We start from the raw sequence: 20170 nt of genomic DNA on the forward strand, positions 1-20170 counted from the left end.
CAAATCCTGGCTCCGCCAATTGTCAGCTGTGTGACTTTGGGCAAGTCACTTAACTTCTCTGTGTCTCAGTTACCTCATCTGTAAAATGGGGATTAAGACTGTGAGCCCCACATGGGACAACCTGATCACCTTGTATCCCCCCAGTGCTTAGAACAGTGCTTTGCACATAGTAAGCGTTTAACAAATACCATCATCATTATTATTATTTAATCATTTTGACTTTGTCCTCTTTTGGAGCTACCACATAGTTAATCCTTCCTGTCTGTGGAGTAGTTTTCTCTGAAGAGCTGAGGGGGGATGGTTAGGTGTTCCGACACTTCTCACTGCGAGTCCGTACCATCCTTGGGGTAGACATGGCCCTGTTTGCTCTGCTTTAAGTTCACAATTAGGAGGAGGCTGTGTTAGCTAACGGCAGGGGTAGCTGAGTCTTTGAGCACTTACTATGTACAGAGCACTGCACAAAGTGCTAATAGGGTAAGTAGGCGCAATACTTTCACTTGACCCATAGAATCAGGTTTATTAGCCTCCTCACTGACCTCCCTGCCTCCTGTCTCTCCTCTATCCAGTCCATATTCCACTCTGCTGCTTGGATCATTTTTTCTAAAAAAAAAAACAAACAAAAACAAAAAAAAATTTCTCAGTCCACATCTCCCCACTCCATCTCCTCATCAAGACAGAGAATCCTCAATGTCAATTTTAAAGCACTCAATTAGCTCTCTCTCTCTCTCTCACCTTATGTTGCTGATGTGCTACTCCAACTTTGCCTGTACACTTAGCTCCTCCAAGGCAAACCTTCTCTCTGTCCCTCAGTCTCATCTATTCCATTACTGACTCCTTGTCCACCTCCTTCCTCTGGCTTGGAACTCCCTCCTTTATAGTCGACAGACCACTTCTCTCCCCTGTCTCTTCTTCAAAGCCATACTAAAATGACATCTCCAAGAGACCTCTGCTAAGCTCTCATTTCCCTATGTTAAACCCTCCCTTCTGTTTCACCTATGTATTTGGATCTGTTCCCCTTAAACACTTTATTTTCCTTCCCTCAGGCCTGCATACATACGTATCCACCTTTATTTTATTTTAATTTCTATACCCCTCTCAAATCTATAAGCTCCTCATGACCGAGTCATCTTTACCTACTTTTTTGTATTGTACTTTCCCAAATGTTGAGTACAGCGATCTCCACACAGTAAGAGCTCAATAATACCATAGATTGGATGATTGATCGATAATTATAGTTATGGCTTGAAGACTACAAGACAATTGGAGGGAGAGGATTTGGGGCTAGTACCTGAAGCTGTAGCAGTTGTAGAGACTCTTGGCAGGGAAACCCTTCTCTTCCCAGAAAGTGACTTTATGTTTTCTAGCACATATTCACAGTAGAATTGTACTGTTTCCAAGTTGCATAGCCTAGATACAGTATCACTAGATAATGGCAGCTGTGATTTGTAGAAGGGACGACATTCAATTCCTTCCCACTGCCACCTCCATTCATAAATGTATGTAAATATTTGTTTCCTTACAGCATGCTCTCTTGGCAAGGGAACAATAATAGAGTTGAACCTATTACCCTGTGTGTGTGTGTGTGTGTGTGTGCGCGCGCACATGTGTGCAAAAACACACACATACACACAAACCCCACATACTATCTGCTTAAACCAAGCATTGTAGACATAGTTGATGTTAGTAATTGGAGATTTATATACACTTGAGTTGTAATACATGCAGACTGCTCTTCCTAGAAAGGTTTTAAGAATGTACAGTTTACACTGAATATTAAACTTTTGACTTCAAATTTAATGTAGAACAGGTACTTTTAAGAAATGGAATGATTTTTACAATATCAACATTTTTTCCCTCTTTCATTGCACCTGTGGATTCATAGATTTACAACTTTAATTAAAACCAGTGTTTAGATAGAGGCATACAGCAAGGTTAGAGCAATCCTAGGAATATAAAGCAGGGATGCTTCTAATTCTGCCTGAGCAACTGATCCACTCTATGACCTGGGGCAAGTTGCTAGACATCCTTTTGCCTCAGTTAATCCAACTGTAAAATTGAGTGAAAATCAGGACCTCACTGGAATCCAGATGCTGACTCTGAGCTGAGCTTTCCTGAGCAAATACATTATAAAAAAAAAAGGGTTCTGGGGTGAAGCTAATCACAAGGAAGTGTTGCTGTAAAAGGTGAATGCACTTTGATTAAATCTATCCTACCTTTATGTCTTGCCAGATATCGACCAAGCAGAAATATAGAGCACAGTGTGACAAACACAACTACAGCCACTATTCCTCCTATAAGGGCATGGTCAGGGCCAGTCTGTCCAGGCATAGAATTGGGATCTAGAGGAAAAAAAGAGTTATCCAATTAGCAGACATTACTAATGAATGTGCAAACTAGCAGTTAACTTTGTCTTCCTGAAAGTAATACATTTTCCTTTTTAAAAACATTTGAAGAGACAAGCTTCTTGCATACCTACCTCTTAAGAATAACAAAATTCTGCATTCCTTGATTTGTAAAGCTCCAAGGTTAGTACAATCTGGAAAATGGTATCTTACTCCTTCCTAGTGAAGATTATTAAATGGGAAAGGTTTCCATTTTTCTCTTAGATATCTTGCAACTATTTATAGCAGCCAGAACACGTGATTGAGAATTGGGGATCAGATAAGCATGAGTTGAACAAGGTTTCCATAATACATGATTTATTTGGCCGAGTCTCACTGGGGATCCCTTATATATCCACCTGTCCTTTCTAGCCTACTGCTAGGAGAAGAAAAGGAGAGATGAACTCAGCATTGCTGAGGCTGACTGAATTTTGTCCACTAAATTTATCGCTCATCCTTCACCGTCCCATGTTAGCCTGTGAATTGCTGCAGTTTTCCGATTAACACCAGAGTGAGGAAACGTAAACAGATTTAACAGTATATTAGTAGGCTCACTTTGGTGATTCTGCACAAAGTAGTAAAAGTATTGTCAGATCTAAGAAGAAGCAGCATGGCTCAATGGAAATGGCCCGGGCTTGGGAGTCAGGGGTCATGGGTTCAAAACAAGGCTCTGCCAATTGTCAGCTGTGTGACCTTGGGCAAGTCACTTCACTTCTCTGGGCCTCAGTTCCCACATCTGTAAAATGGGGATTAATAGTAATAGCCCAGAGATTTAGCACCATGAAGTAGTAACTTCAGAGTGGTTCATTCAAAATCTCCGAGGCTGTTGGGGGAGAAAGATACAGTTATCAAGAACCTTGGTGAGGTTTTTCTGCCTTCAGTGAAAAATGGCCCAGCCTCATATAAGTAATTCTCACAAGATTAAGAGCTCTCCTGTTAACATGCCCTATCTATTTTGGGGATATAGTAGTAATAACTATCCTTTATGCAGTGATTCAAGGACATGCTTCATCACTTGGTGCATGAGTATATGATTTTTAGGAATGCGTACATTTGCGCCAGGCTATCTGGAAGGCAGATTGGGATTGGGGAAGGATCACTCAGGACTCATCCTTTCTCTTGAAGGTGAGAGCTGGGTAGAGAAGGAGGGAGATGAGACCAACAGTTGCCTCCCAAACTGCCACTTATATTTCTAACTCTGCTTGAACTGTGATCTTGTCAGTGATAATAGTAAAATGGGCGTTGTGGACCCCCTGAAGGGGGACCATTGGGACTGATGCTCCAAATCACAGTAACCTGGGGCCAGTTCTGTGTGTGAGTTATACATTCAAAAACAGGTTAAAATCCTTCCCGAGATTTGTGAATGCCTCCCAATAAAATCATCACTAGGTGCAAGGTGGATTTAAGGCTTTAAGGCAGCCAAAGCCTGCAAGTCAACACTGTACTTTGAAAAAGAATAGGTGAGGGAAAGAACTGACTAGGAAAATTGCTACTCTGTATGGTAAAGAAAACTTGAAATAGATTCAGATCCCTTCCAGGGGCAGGGATTGTGTCATTATCACTTTTAATACTTTTTCCCAGCACTTAGTATGGTGCTCAGCCCAAACTAAGTCTGTAAGAAGTATTCATTGATAAAAATGTTTCGCAAAGTTATAAAAGCAACTTCAAAACAAATTAAAAACATTAACAAATTGATGACTCCCAAACCATTATAATGTAATGATAGTTTCCACACTTGTTCATTCTGTAACGTTAAGCCACAGTGCCTATACTGGAGATAATTTCAAGAAATGGCTCTTAGTGATTAGTTGCAGGTTGGTACATTTTTCTGTTTGTTTAATCAATGGCTCAGATAGTGAAACACAGATTCTGCTACTTTAGTCTGAGGACACTTCATTTAGAGCAATTCCTCATATCAGAGTGCAAAGCATCAAAATTCAAGGTGACCTGGAAAATGGAGGAAGGTGAATCATGATGACAGTGGACAACATGGACTCCAGAAGTGTGGAACATGTTCCACAGGACCACAAGTGGAATAACTATCTCTTTCATGAGCCTATGGTGCATGAACATCTATATGATATATATATATATATATATGTATATATATATAATTTTTTGACATATAGAGGAACCCATTTGAAATATATCCCCTTAGAATATTTTTCAGGTTTTGGCTCAACATTTTAAGAGCATTTTTCGTAAGGGAAATAATCTCCAGAAGAGGCCTGAATATTTTTCCCATTATTCAACAATGATCTACTTAGATGTCATTTTCCACATACACGCAATCAGTCTCTGAAATTTTTATCCCTATCTCTGTAGGAGGAGGGTGATGTTTAGCAATCATTTTTGTAAGGACAAAGATATCCTAATTAAACATCCAGAGGAAAAAGTAACCCATTCAGAGGCTATATCCTCAACCACATCTTTATAGTAATAATAATAATTATGGTATTTATTAAGTGCTTACTATGTGTCAGGCACTACCAGGCTTTATTTTGGGGAAAAAAATGTTGAATCTAACTTCTGAAACATGTGAAAGATTAGACTCAAAATTCCTTTTTTAACTTTGCGTTTGTCTCAGGTTTATAAAGCTTGGTGGAAATACTGAATTTACATCAGATACTTAAATCTGTCCATCTTTTATTCACAGTCAATGTTTACACAGATACATTAAATGTCATGGACCCCGGATTAATTGTGTTGACTGAATCAGTAAATTCAGTCCTCCCTTTAGAGAGAAGATGGGTGGATATACATACATATATATATATGACATTGTGAGCAATCTGTAGTATGCACAATTGAACATTTTGCTTACATAATAATAATAATAATGGAATTTATTAAGCACTTACTATGTGCAAAGCGCTGCTAAGCGCTGGGCACTGTTCTAACGTGTAATGGTGATATACTGAGTAAACAATGTATTTCTCCAATGTAAGAAGCACAAGCTGTTGAGCAACTAGTGAAAACCACTTTGTTCTTTCCTTTGCTACCAACATTTTCCTGCCTGGGGTGTTCATTCCTTCAGTTCAATCTTATTTATTGAGCACTTACTGTGTGCGAAGCACTGTACAAAGCACTTGGGAGAGTAGGGAGGAAAGAGGATAGGAAGGGGCTCTTTGCCAAAAGAGAGGCATGGACAGAGTTAGAAGGAATGAGGCAACAATATTTCCTTTTACTAACATGCTGCTGGTGCATCCAAGTGCTTTGGAGCTGAGGCTGGGGTGAACGTCGAGTGCTTAAAGGGTACAGAACTAAATGCACAGGAGACATGGAAGGGAAAGGGAGTTGGGGAAAAGAGCGCTTAATCGAGGAAGGCCTCTTGGAGGAGATGAGACCTTAATAAGGCTCTGAAGGTGGGGAAAATGGTGGTCTGGCGTATATAGAGAATAAATAAGTGAGGCTGAGGCATTAAAGAGAAGAGCTGTAACTGAGGTAAGAAAGGCATTTACTTTCTAGAGCACATTTATATCTTAATTTCTAATAGTGGCACTTGGATATAATAGACCTGCACTTTTAAAAACATTCTATATTTTGGAAACAGAGAATTCAGACCTGACTACTCCTCTCCCCTCTCTTTAGCCTTAATTAGAGAGGATTGACTCCAGCTATTTGGGTAGCCATTCACCGAAGATTGCAGGCACAAAGAGTAAATTTATTTTTAGAGCAGGATGAGTGGTTAGGGGCCCAAAACTGAAAGCCTGAAGCATTTTTGCATTTAAATGACCATCTGTACTTTGACCACTCAACCAGGCCAACTCTGGGCATGGCTGTTCAGGCTCTCTGTGATGAAGTGTTATTTTTGTACCTTTTTTGCATTCTGTCCCACAATTTTCAAGATTACAACCCTGTGAGTACTAATATAAAAGAAAAAGTGGAATAAAATAGAAGCAGCAAGACCTAGTGGCTACAACATGAGCCTGGGGATCAGAGGACCTGGGTTCTAATCCTGGCTCCTCCACTTGTTTGCTGTGTGACCTTAGGCACTTACCTTCTCTGTGTCTGTTACCTCATCTGTAAAATGGGGATTAAAACTGTGAGTCCCGTATGGAACGTGGCCTGTATCCAACCTGATTACCTTGTATCTACCCAAGCACTTAGTACAGTGCTTGGGACATAGTAAACACTTAACAAATCATTAAAAAGTGAAATGACTTTCCCAAGGTCACATAGCAGGCAACTGTGTGGCCTAGAACCAGTAAGGCCAAGTGGAAAGAACACAGGCCTGGGAGCCAGAGGACCTGGTTCTAATCCAGGCTCCGTCATTTGTCTGCTGTGTGACCTTGGGTGAGTCACTTAACTTCTCTGTGTCACAGTTACCTCATCTGTAAAATGGGGATTAAAACTGTGAGCCCCATGAGGGACATGGGACTGTATCCACCTGCCCGTCGGGTAGGAACTGTCTCTATCTGTTGCCGAATTGTACTTTCCAAGAGCTTAGTACAGTGCTCTGCACACAGTAAGCGCTCACTAAATATGACTGAATGAATGAATTACCTTGCATCTACCGCAGTGCTTAGTTCAGTGCCTGGCACATAGAAAGTACTTAACAAATAGCATTAAAACAAAACAAAACCAAACAAAAAAAAAACCTGGCAGAACAGAATTAAAATCCAGGTCTGACTCCTAAATCATGCTCTTTCCACTAGGCCATGCTGCTACATCTGGGAAAGACTGACCCAAAAGAGGATCCATTTTTAGTCTTTGAGGGTCTTCAACACTTAGTAGTCCAACTGAAAAAAAAAAAAACAGTGCTCAGAAAACCTCCAGTAATGTGTCTTGGAAATGGGCATTGGTACCATGGTTTCTAAACCCCACCATTTATTCTTTCTGGAGTACAGGCAGAAAAACCTTAAGCTTTCCTTACCAACATTTTCAAGTTTGTGACATCATAATGATCAGAATGGGGCCTTGAGTTCAAATGTTGCTCACAGTTAGGTTGTTTGGCTGCTAATCTAAACTGTATTTTTCCAGATGCTCAATGAGTATATGGTGAGAGAATGCACACAAGGCAGTACAAACCTCATTTTGCCTGTAACTTTCCTGGTATCTCACTGGCTTTTTCTTGAATAAAGAAACTTGATTTGTCTAGTTAAATGTCAAAGATATGGATTTTTACCCTATAGTTTATTTTTATTTTTACACAAAAGTATTCTATTTTTACTACCAACATTTACCGGGCATGAAATTATTTGGGTACCATGATAGCCCTCAGGTCTTCAAGGTTTATGGCTAGGAGTTCTAAAACATGTTAAAATCCTTAAAAGTCCAGTTACATTACATTTTATTCTGAATTCAATGTACAAGCAGAAAATGGCCAAATGGTGTTTCCTAGATTGCCAGGTAGTATTTTTGTTAATTATTGTCTAATATTTTTTTAATGTAAGCAACTCCTTCTAATTCATAATAAAGCATTTTCCCTCAGAAAAGGAAGGCTAGTTGCAATCATCCAGGTGACGAGCAACCTCAACACAAACTATGAATGGTGTTTTGTTTTTAATCTGGGAAAATATCCAGAACATCTAATGCTTATGGATGCTAGAGTGTTTTTGATTCTCCAACTGTTTCATATATCTAGACATGATTCCCTACTATTTTTTTATGGTACTGATTAAGTACTTACTATGTCCCAAGCACTGTTCTAAGCACAGTGCCAGTCTACCTATAAATGATCTGAGAACTCTATGAATCTTAGTAAATCAGTCATATTTACAGTGCAGAGCATTGTACTAGGTCCCTGGGGAAGTACAGTACAACAGGAGTTGGAAGCCACATTCTCTGCCTACAAGGAACTTGGGGAGACAGACTAAAATACATAAATTATGGATATATTCATATTGGCTGTGGGGGTGAGGGGCTGAATATCAAGTACCTAAAGAATACAGATAATAATAATAACAATGGTATTTGTTAAGCACTTACTATGTGCAAAGCACTGTTCTAAGCGCTGGGGAGGATACAAGGTGATCAGGTTGTCCCACCTGGGGCTCACAGTCTTCATCCCCATTTTACAGATGAGGTAACTGAGGCCCAGAGAAGTTAAGTGACTTGCCCCAAGTCACACAGCTGACAGTTGGCGGAGCCAGGATTTGAACCCATGACCTCTGACTCCCAAGCCCGGGCTCTTTCCATTGAGCCATGCAGATACAAGTGCATAGGTGACACAGAAGGGAGAGAGAGAGAGTAGGGGAAAAGAGGACTTAATTGGGGAAGGCTTCTTGGATGAGATGTGATTTTAATAAACTTTTGAAGGTGGGGAGATTAGTGGCCTGGCATACATGGAAGGGGAGGGAGTTCCAGGCTCAGGGAGGATGTGGGAAAGGGGTTGGTGGTAGGATGGAGGAGACTGAGGCACAGTGAGTAAACTGGTGCTAGAGGATTGAAGTGTACCGGCTGAGATGTAATAGGAGAACTGTGAGATAAAGTAAGAGGGGGCAAGCTGAATGAGATATAATTCTATTCTGACGATTTTGACACCTATCTACATGTCTACACCTTCTAGACTGTAAGCCCATTGTTGGATAGGGACCGTCTCTATATGTTGCCGACTTGTACTTCCCAAGCGCTTAGTACAGTGCTCTGCACATAGTAAGCGCTCAGTAAATACAATTGAATGAATGAATGAATGAGTCCTTTGAAGCCAGTGGTAAGGAGTATCTGTTTGATGCAGAGTGTAATGAGTAATCACTGGAGATTCTTGAGGAGTAGGGAGAAATAGACTGAATGCTTGTTTAAAAACAAAATGATCCAGGCAACAGAATGAAGTGTAGAGTTAGAGAAGCAGTGTGGCTAAGTGGAAAGAGCACAGGCTTTGGAGTCAGAGGTCATGGGTTCAAATCCTGGCTCTGCCAATTGTCAGCTGCGTGACTTTGGGCAAGTCACTTAACTTCTCTGTGCCTCAGTGACCTCTTCTGTAAAATGGGGATGAAGACTGTGAGCCCCCCATGGGACACCTTGATCAACCTGTAACCTCCCCAGTGCTTAGAACAGTGCTTTGCACATAGTAAGCACTTAATACATGCCATTATTATTATAGATTGGAGTGGGGAGAAACAGGAAGCAGGGAGGTAGGTCAGCAAGGAAGCTGATGCAGTAGTAAAGGCGGGATATGATTACTGTTTAGATCAGTGTAATAGCAGTTTAGATGAAGAGCAAAGGGCAGATTTTAGAAATGTGTGGGAAGAACCGACAGGACTTGGTGACAGACTGAACATGTGGGTTGAATGAGACAGAGGAGTCAAGTATAAATGCCAAGGTTATGGAAGAGTTTGGGAAAATTAACATTTAGTTGTAATGCCACCATTTATAGGCAGAATGAGTGGGTAGATGACCCTGAACACATATAAATGTACTAAGACAGTTTTCTTAAAGGGTCATTTAGGTCAATAATTTTTTTTTTAAAACAGAGGTCTTTCAATAAAGTAGGCAAATGTTTTCTAGTGTTGACAAAAAAAACCCCAACTGAATCTATGATTAAACAATTTGTCTTAGATTATTTTCTCAAGGAGATAACAGAAGAAGTTTATCCCAGATCAGTCACATGCCATGCCTCATAGAAAAATTCACATTGCTATCAATATTTGATCACCTACTGTGTATTTAATAGTTCAGAAGAGGATAATAAGTGTAAAAGGCATAGATCCTGTCTTCAAGGAGTTTAAAATCTAATAGGGAGAATTTGTAAATATGGAATTGAGATAATATAAAACAGAAATAAGCTTGAGATTTGGCTGAACTTAATGGCACCACCTCAGTGCTCTGCAAATTTCTCTAAGGAAATATTAGTTTAAAAATGAGTTCCATGTGCAACAATAAAGTTACGGTAGGGTGATAGAAGGGGTAATTATCTTTTCAATTTTCTTCCCTGTTTTCAAAAAAACCCTTGGGTTTAGAGGAAGATGGGCCGCCGCCTCATATTCAGTGCTTCATTTTTACATTTAAAATAAACCACAAATACAGATATCTACAAAAGTTATTCATGAAAAGTAAACGAAATCCAGTGACCCAGAGGCATGTATTCTTAAAAACGTAACCAAATAAAAATAAAATGTGTGGCATACACTGAGTTAATTTAAACAACCAATTTTATTTTTGCGCATCTTAAGTCTTTTTCAGAGTCACAGAGGAACCTCTAAATGTTCCAATATTTCAGTAAGAACATAGAAGAATTTTATGAATGCTCAACTAAAGATTGTTTTTGTGTCAGGAATAAAAAGAAAACTGCTGCGGAGAGGAAAAACTGTGACCTTCACAGAGATCGTTAAATAATTAATCCAAAAATAAATCCCATTCTAATTTTGACACAAAACCATCCCAGCGTTGGAATAATCATCTCTTTCTATTTCTGTACAAGTTTAGCTCTTTTTAATGTAAGAGTTGATTTTACTATTTTTTTTTTTTTTTCAGTTTAGGTAACCAACCTCTGCATCCCTTTGTGAGGACTTAGCCCACCCAATTTATGACCCAAGGTCATAAGACCATGACCTTCCCATATAGACACCACACCATCATTCATTCAGTCGTATTCATTGAGAGTTTACTGTTTGCAGAGCACTTTGCTTAAGGCCTACCACAGCAAGTACTTCTGTTTCCACTCTGTTGTTTATCTCCCTGTATAAGATGGCATTTTTCTTTAACTAAAACAACAAACACAATTGAATCGTGTTTCAATTTTGAGTCCTCTGTTAGATGGCAAAATGAAATTTGAGCTTTGGAAAAGTTGGTGGAATCTAAAGGATGCTGTAATTTAGATTTTTGGGTAGAGGGTGGTTTATGATTATGGAAACTGAAGGAAGATGATGCTGGCTGCATTGTTAAGGGAGAGATGATGAGCTATAGACAGGAATAATAATAATAATTTTGGTATTTAAGTGCTTACTATGTGCAAAGCACTGTTCTAAGCACTGGGGTAGATACAAGGTGATCAGGTTGTCCCATGTGGGGCTCACAATCTTCATCCCCATTTTACAGATGAGGGAACTGAGGCACAGAGAAGTTGTGACTTGCCCCAAGTCACGCAGCTGATAAGCGGCGGAGCTGGAATTTGAACCCATGAGACCTTGGAATAACAGAAGGATCAGATTGTTATGGCTGTGGAAACAGAGAGGATAGAAGGGCAATCAGCAAGACTCAGAGGCAAATTAGAGTTGTAGGGAGAGTTAGATTCTCTCATTGCAGTCCCAGAGTCTCACACATGGATGTGAAATGCTCTTCTCTAAGATGTGTAAAAAGCAGTTTGAAGCACAGCAGAAAAGTGACATCTATTTTCTGGTAGAATAGCATCTATTATGCCCCAAACTTACCATTCACATGGCATATCTGTGTACCAGAGCAGGGGCAAGGAAACCATCTTCCACCACTGCTTAAAGATGCAGAGAAACACATTCCTGTCCCCTGTAAACTTAGAACCCTTTCCATCTAATAATAATAATAATAATAATAATAATGGTATTTGTTAAGCACTTACTATGTGCGAAGCACTGTTCTAAGCACTGGGGGATACAAGATGATCAGGTTGTCCCATGTGGGGCTCACAGTCTTAATCCCCATTTTACAGATGAGGTAGCTGAGGCACAGAGAAGTTAAGTGGCTTGCCCAGGGTCACACAGCTGACAAGTGGCAGAGCAGGAATTCGAACCCTTGACCTCTGACTCCCAAGACCGGGCTCTTTCCATTGAGCCACGCTGCTTCCCTACCTGAGGGAGACTTGGGCTCATTATTATTGAGATGCAGAATGGCTTAGTGGATAGAGTATGTCCCTGGAAGTCAGAAGGTCATGGGTTCTAATCCCGGCTCTACCACATATTTGCTGTGTGACCTTGAGCAAGTCACTTAACTTCTCTGGGCTTCAGTTACCTCATCTGTAAAATGGGGATTACGACTGTGAGCCCTGTGAGGGACAGGGACTATGCCCAACCTGACTAGCTTGTATCTATCCCGGTGCGTAGAATAGTGCTTGGCATATAATAAGCACATAAATCCCATAATTATTAGTATTTTAGGATGCTCTCAGGACATAAAAAGAAGGAGTTTTGGAGGCAACAAGAAATGCCAGCCTGAAGTGGACAGCGATAAGAGATGGAGAATTCAGTTTGAGAATGATCCATTATCCCCTCTCTGAGAAACTCTGTCATCAGCTAAGCTCTCTAAGGCAGTGGGTGTAGAGGGAGAAAAGCCAGAAGGCTAACCTTTCAATGTTGGATAACTGCCGGAGATAATAGGCTGTGGAAAAAGGAGTCTGGCAAAGATGAGAAGGGGTCCTCGGAGGGTTAAGAGGAGAACTGGAAGAGAACAGTGGCGATAAAGTTGAGACTAGAAAGGGTGGCGTGTGTATGTCTGCTCCGACTTTCATTTTCTTTCAGCTTGTAAATGCCTGAATAATAATGCTATCGATGATAAGAGGTCATTTAATTCAATGGCTCTTCATTAACTGAGATGAGAGAGCAACAAAATAACTGGTAGAATATCATATTAGAATAATGAAAAAGGAATCAGTGATTATTAAAAATATGATTTGATGGGTTTTAAAAATGACCCTTTCAAATAGGAAATAAACCCCCTGTACAACAGCATTAACTGTTAGTAGAGTTCGAACCAGGCCGTGAGAATAACTGAATTCAATTGACGTTTTGTAGCTTAATTTGCCACAGCCCAATCCATATGCACTTTGATATTCACCCAAGCCTGACAACAATTATGGATATAATTTGAATTTCTTTCTCCCCCTCCAGTCTGTGAACTTCTTGTGGGCAGGGATCACGTCTAACTACTTTATTGTATTGTACTTTTCCAAGCACTTAGTATGGTGTTCTGCACAGAATAAGTGCTCAATAAATACCACTGATTGATTATTCTATCTCTGTGCCCAACACTGGTATTTTCCTCATTTAATAATTCCACGCTTGGTGGATTTCAAGTTGTCACTAAATTATTTCTTGGAACTTTATGTTGTTTCCTTGAGGTTTTTAGTAGAGGGTTTTCTTTCCTCAATGCACTTTACTGCTGTGCGATCCTGCCTCTGTCCCTCTATTCATACTGTTCCCCCACCTTTAATTGTCTTCTCTCTCCAATCCATCAGCCCACTGCTATTCCCATCTTCAAAGATCACCTGAAAGTCTACCTCCTTCAGGTAGCATTTCCCAAATAATTCACCTCCCCCCATCAATTCAGCAGTCACTGAATTGAGCACTTATAATGTATTTTATTCTTATCCTCAACATATATGGGGCACCACAGGATTTATATTTAATATGTTCCTTGAAAATGTGGGTGCAATGCAAAACTACATATTGTGTGTCTTCTGTAGTGCTTAAAGCACTTAAATGTAGTGTTTTGTACTTATTACCTGATCAAAAAATGCCACCAATTGATTTGAAATGGGATTCAGCTGTGATGGTTTGCTCCTATAATCAGACATTTGGTGGCCTAGAGGAAAGCATGAACCAGGGTTCTAATGCTAGCTTCACCGGCTTCTGGATCTATGATCTTGATTGGGCAAGGCACTTAATTTCTCTGGGCCTCGCTTTCCTCATCTGTAAAGTAGGGATGAAATATCCATTGTCCCTCCTATTCTATTCTATGAACCCCATGAGGGAAAAGTACTGCATGGCTCAGTGGAAAGAGCATGGGCTTTGGAGTCAGAGGTCATGGGTTCAAATGCCGACTCTGCCCAGTTAGCTGTGTGACTTTGCGCAAGTCACTTCACTTCTCTGTGCCTCAGTGACCTCATCTGTAAAATGGGGATTAAGACTGTGAGCCCCCCCGTGGGACAACCTGATCACTTTGTAACCTCCCCAGCACTTAGAACAGTGCCTTGCCCATAGTAAGTGCCTAAAAAATGTCTTCATTACTCTTATTACTGACCTGACTATACTGTTTCTACCCCAGTGCTCAGTGCAGTGCTTAGCACATAGTACGCAGTTAACAAATATCACAGTTATTATTGGAGGGCAATTAGGTTTTTCAGGAGAACAATACCAAAAAGTGGATGGAACGGTTATTATGAGTGGATTTACTGTGCTAGGACTCAGGATACCTCACATCTTAGTACAACAGTGTGGTTTGTGCCAACGCTGTGCACTCTGATATACCCAAAGCTTATCAGGAAAGTTACAGCTACACTGCCTTGCAACCATCACACTAATTTCCCACCTTCTCTTGAGACAGCAATAAGGCCCTGAATCAAAGGTCCAGTGTAATTACTGTGTATATTTCAGATTAAATAAATGTGATAAAAGCTTCCATCTGGCTGTTGATCAAACATGTAGGGCTGCTGATTTCCAGTGACATATTACAATATGTCTGTTGTAACAGTCCCTGATGTCACCCTGTGAATTACTTACATTTGGGATTGCTTGACTAAGGCAGACAGACATATTACTCACTTCTTAAGTACTGCCCACTGGGAGAATGTGAGATGTGGTCTAATGTTAAACTTGTTAGGCAAGACATAAGAAATAAAGGAGCCACATTAATTTTATTTATTTTACTAAATGACTGTGCTCAAACTATTTGAAGAAGGTGAACTCAATTCTGTAGGAGCCCAACTGTACTGGAGTGGTAGAAGGCCATGACTTAAGGGGTTGAAAATTAAAATTAAGTAATGTTGGGTGCAGTATAGTAACAGAACTTCAGTGATTAGATTAAGACTGTTTCTTTGTATTAGAGGACTTTTTAAACAAAAGATTCAGCCTCTAGTTACACTTTAGAACACTAAGAACCAGTGAGCCAATAAGACGTTCACAATGTGCTGTAACTCCAAGAGATTGCCATAATCATTTGCACTAATTGCATGCCAACACTGTTTGGCAAAAACACAATTGCCATGGATACAACAACTAGTTTTCTGAGGAGAAATTGATGACAATAGGAGGTCTTCTGGCTGTAATGCATAAAGAAGGGCATCAACACAAAGCAGAGTTAAAAGAAAAAATAGAAAACTACGCTTGGAGACCAATGCTCAGTGGATTCCAACCAGTGGCAAGAGAAAGTGGAGATCCCCAACCACTTAAATACTTGGGGAGGGAAAATTCTGTTCTAATCTTTGCTTAATGTCTCTTCTATGCTTTCCTGGGGCATTAACTGAACAGTCCTGGACAGAATCAGGAGGAAAAGCCTGCAAATACATTCAGAGTAATTGTATTTCATTATCATTATTGTTGTTGTTTTAAGTGTTTACAATGTATCATGCACTGTGCTAAGCAGTGTGGTAGATACAAGTTAATGAGGCTGGACACAGTCCCTGACCTACATGTGGATCACAGTTTAAGAAGGAGGGAGAGCAGACACTGAATTCTTATTTTACAGATGAGGAAACTGAGGTATACAAAAGTGACTTGCCCAAGGTCAAACAGCAGGCTATTGGCAGCACTGGGATTAGAATCCATGTACTCTGACTCCCACGCGCATGCTTTACAGTAGGCCACGCTGTGCTCAAAGGCATGCCTTTGATGGTACTTGGATTTTTCAATAAACTTAAAAAAAAGTTTCAATACTCTTCATTCTCCATCTCCTACACAATCCATCTTAAACTGTTCTGAACACCAATTCCAATACTGATTTTTTTGCTAGTTTAACTCTTTCAACTCACACAATTGAGCCGATTTGTTGTTGCTGAAATATTCACTTTGTAACCATCTCTGCATAAGACATTAGTTGCCCCCAGCAGTTTGTTTACTTATGTTTTAGTATTCTTTTTTGCTGTTGCAAAGTAAATCTAACTGCATCACAATCCTTATCATGTACTACTGACGCTGAGCAGTGAAACCAGCACTAAATATGGACAAATAGCGGGTAAGGAGGAAGGGATAATAGAGTGGAGTTGGAGGGAGGGAAGCGTGCTGGAAAGAAAAGGCATCCCGGAGCTCTGGAAGAGAATAACTACTTAGCATCTCTAATCACTAAAATAGGAGCACAGTTTGCCCCTTTGACAGGAGCATCATGGTTTTGCTCTTCCCTGAGGAGCACAAATAACAGGAGGAGCCCTGGAGTCAAGGAGAGGGGAGATATGAGCATTTTTGAAAGCAGTGGGGAAGAAGCCATTGGAAAGTGAACAGTTGAAGATGGTGGTCAGGGAGGGAAGAAGGGAAAGGGCAAGTATTTTGATAAGATGAGAAGGGATGGGGTTGGATACATAAGTGGAGGGGTTGGATTTTGAGAGAAGACAGGAGATCTTTTGAGATATTGCTGGGAAGGATGGGGATATAGAAGAAGGGGTAGAAGGAAAGAGGGACTGGAGAGGAGCAGTTAAATTACACCCCATCTTCCTCCTGCCGTTCTCTCCAAACTTCTGAAGTTAGCTGCACCCACTGTCTCAAATTTTTCTCCTCCAATTCTCTCCTTCAGCCCCTCCAATCTGGCTTCCATTCTCTTCACTGCCCAGAAACCGCCCTCTCAAAGGTCACCATTGATTTCCTTCTTGCCAAATCTAACAGCCTCGACTCCATCCTAATCCTCCTTGACCTCTCAGCTGCCTTGGACACTGTCAACCCTCCCCTTCTGGAAACATTATCCAACCTCGGCTTCACTGACTAAACCTTCATTTCCTCTTTTCACACTCCCTTTTGTGTCAGCCCGACTTGAACCACTCCTATTCCCAGCCCTACAGCACTTATGTACATATCTGTAATTTATTTATATTAATGTCTGTCTTCCCCTCTAGACTGTAAGCTCATAATGGACAGGGGATGTGTCTCATATTGTTGTGTTGTACTCTCCCAAGTGCTTAGTAAGAGCTCAATACATATGATTGAGCATCATAGTGGCTTCCAGTGGGTACTGGACTTATTCTCTATCTTTCCTTCATATTCAGAGTAAGAGCCTATTGATGCATGAGGGCGTGAATTATGGCCAAATCAACACTGTATGCACTTAGAGATACTCTTGTGCAGGTGTGTTTTGCCTGTTGCAGTGACTATCATTTTCTACTCTCCTCTCAGAAGCCTTTTTTTTCCCAAAAGTTCCGGAGAACCACCTGTCATTATGACTAGTGTATGTCAAACAGTTTGCCGGCCTTAAGCTCTTTGTTGGCAGGGAACGTATTTACTAACTCTGTTATGTTGTACTTCCCCAACTGCTTAGTACATTTCTCCGCACACAGTAAAGACTCAGTACCATTGATTGATTTACTTAATTGTACACAGACCACTGCTCCACCAATGTGTAGGAAACTATGCTTCACTGTATCTTTGAATGTTGGAACTGACCTCCCTGCCTCTGATTTTTCATTCCAGCCTGCAATACAGAAGTTGTTCACAGCCTCCTCCATTCTCCTTATGTATCAAAATAGTGCTGGGTTGCTTCTGGAATGGCTGCTAGTTCCACAGCCTTCTTGCTGGTGATCGTCATGCTACTGATCCTACCCAAGATGCTGAATGAGCCTTCTGTGGTAAGTCCCGGTCTTACGGCCTGGTAAACCTGCTGCTTCATATAAAGTTTCATGACACACACTCTCTCCCAAGGACACATTAACCTCTGTGATTACAATTAGTTTTCTACATCTCTGTTTATCACTGTATTGCTTGCTAGGTAAAAGATCGCAGGGATAGCATTAAGCTCGGTATTGATGATTAAGATCTCCAGTTGCATATAGGGATTCTTTTTTTCAGTCTATTGTGCAACCTCAATCCTGACAGCCATGGTGATTTAGCAAAACAGTTCAATCTTCTCTACGTATCTCCGTTTTTAGGTACCTCCATTGCCCATTTGGGAACATATAGCAGCTAATAATATGACTATCACCTCAAAGGTTTCCCTCGATACTCTAGTGTGTTGAAATGAGTAAATAACCAGGTGGATCTGATACTTAATCTGACATTAATCCTAGTTCACTTCATACTCAAGCAGGACAACACAGAATGGGTTGAGCATGATTCGAATGATTGCATGGCCTTGCTCTTCTTTGTTTTGTCAATACAAGGAACCTTCTGCTGTGGAGTTAACAGCCATACAATTGTGTATTAACCATAAGTTTTTTAATTTCTTGAGACCTAAATTTTCTTACTTGTCATAGTGGAAATCTACTGATTGCCATCAAATATTTTTGTAAAAATGCAAATTTAGCATTGCTTTGTCACCCTGTATTTTTCACGGGTCTGTTTACCTGTAAAATGAATACCTTCTGCATCTATGTTGAAGACCAAATGCTAATCAGAGAGTATGTATAATGACATCTGAAACAGCTTCATTAGGATCTTGCTGATACTGGAAAGCCAGGAGGTAATCCACAGTTTCTCAACTGAACTTTTTCACCTTCCTTCATGAAGGACTTAGGCAACATAGCACTGAATCTCCCCTGCCTTGATGTCCCCATCCAGATCTGCCTCCCTTTGTCTTAATCATCAAGGGCTGAAAAGGGTTTTCTGTGATTTTCTTGCTTGATGCAAGTAGTATTATAGTTATATTCATAAAGTTTGAATTGGAAACTGAGTTCAGTGGAATGTGATTGCAGGGGGATGTACATGTGTATTTGTGTGTGTGTGTGTGTGTGTGTGTGTGAGTATGCATATGTGTATATATATGTATATGCATATATAGATATAAAGATATATATACACACATAAATATGTGTATGCATGTTTATATTGGTGTCAAGGTGTTTGCTTGGTTTAACATTACTTTGTGGCTCTCCTAATTACTCAAGGAAACCAGACTATTTATGATCTTCACCATAAATATTCTGTGTGTCTATTATTGGAACTAATATAGTTAATAGTGCATATTATCTGTAAGATATAATATGCTATCTTATAGAGAGCTGCTATCTTTTCAAATACTTATTAGTTGGATCCTTATTCGAGTACTGTGTTCAGTCTGGGATTCCACTACTGCAGAAAAATATGTAGACAATTCTTGGGACTTGTTTCCAAAGATAGAAAGACTCAGCATTCCTGATCCCTAAAACTGAAGAGGAAGATATTTTTCTATTACATAAAGCAAAAATAAAGGGTCAAGGAAGTCTGCTGATTCTCCTTGAGAAAGCTGACTACAGACGACTGCCAAAAGGCAGAGACGTTGAATGCATTCCTGTGGCTTTTGGAAAGAGTTCAGTGGGATCATATAAGCTGACTGCCACGTGTGATAGGCTGGAATGCCAAAATGGAATTGGGATTGTAACATTTGAACAAAAGGTATTGAGCTGGATGCATTCAGATCAGTAGGATCTGATGACATGTATCCCAGGGAACTTAAGAAATTGATCGACATTAATGCGGAGCCATTAGCTATTGTGTTTGAGAATTCAATGAGGATATGAGCAGTTCCTGAAATCTGTCAAAAAGCAGATGTGGCATCAATTTTTGAAAATAATAAAGGAGTCAGGTTAACATAAACAGCAATTTACAAACTTTGAAAATACGTTTTTCTGAGAAGCAACCAATATGGCTTTGCAATGGTTTCAGAGGAGACTCTGTTGGTAGGCAAGTTTGTGGGTTTGGTGCACAAAAACACTAGTATAGAGAGTGGTAAAAGAGGCTGTGTTATTCTCAAAGGGATAGTTTTTCCTCTTACTGTAGACAGCGTCACCATCTTTCCTTTCCAACAAACCTGTAAACTTCGCATTATCCTAGACTCATCACTCTCATTCAATTCACATATTCAATCTATCACTAAATCTTGTCGGTTCAACCTTCACAACATCGCTAAAATCTGCCCTTTCCTCTTCATCCAAATTGCTACTACATTAATCCAAGCACTTATCCCATCCCACCATGATTACTGTATCAGTCTCCTTGCTGACCTCCCTGCATCCTGACTCTCCCCACACCAGTCCATAATTCACTCTT

General features: G+C 40.2%; 1 protein-coding gene across 6 annotated transcripts in view; it reads right to left on the minus strand.

Moving 5' to 3' along the window:
* Positions 1-20170, minus strand: part of CADM2 (cell adhesion molecule 2) — an 861189-nt gene that overhangs the window by 7914 nt on the left and 833105 nt on the right. For all 6 annotated transcript variants that reach the window (XM_038766108.1, XM_038766105.1, XM_038766103.1 and 3 more), the window contains one exon: positions 2214-2339. In XM_038766108.1, coding sequence (XP_038622036.1) covers positions 2214-2339 — 126 coding nt within the window. The remainder of the gene's footprint in view (positions 1-2213; positions 2340-20170) is intronic.

Source organism: Tachyglossus aculeatus, chromosome 24 (genome assembly GCF_015852505.1).
Source record: "Tachyglossus aculeatus isolate mTacAcu1 chromosome 24, mTacAcu1.pri, whole genome shotgun sequence".
Lineage (NCBI taxonomy): Eukaryota > Metazoa > Chordata > Mammalia > Monotremata > Tachyglossidae > Tachyglossus > Tachyglossus aculeatus.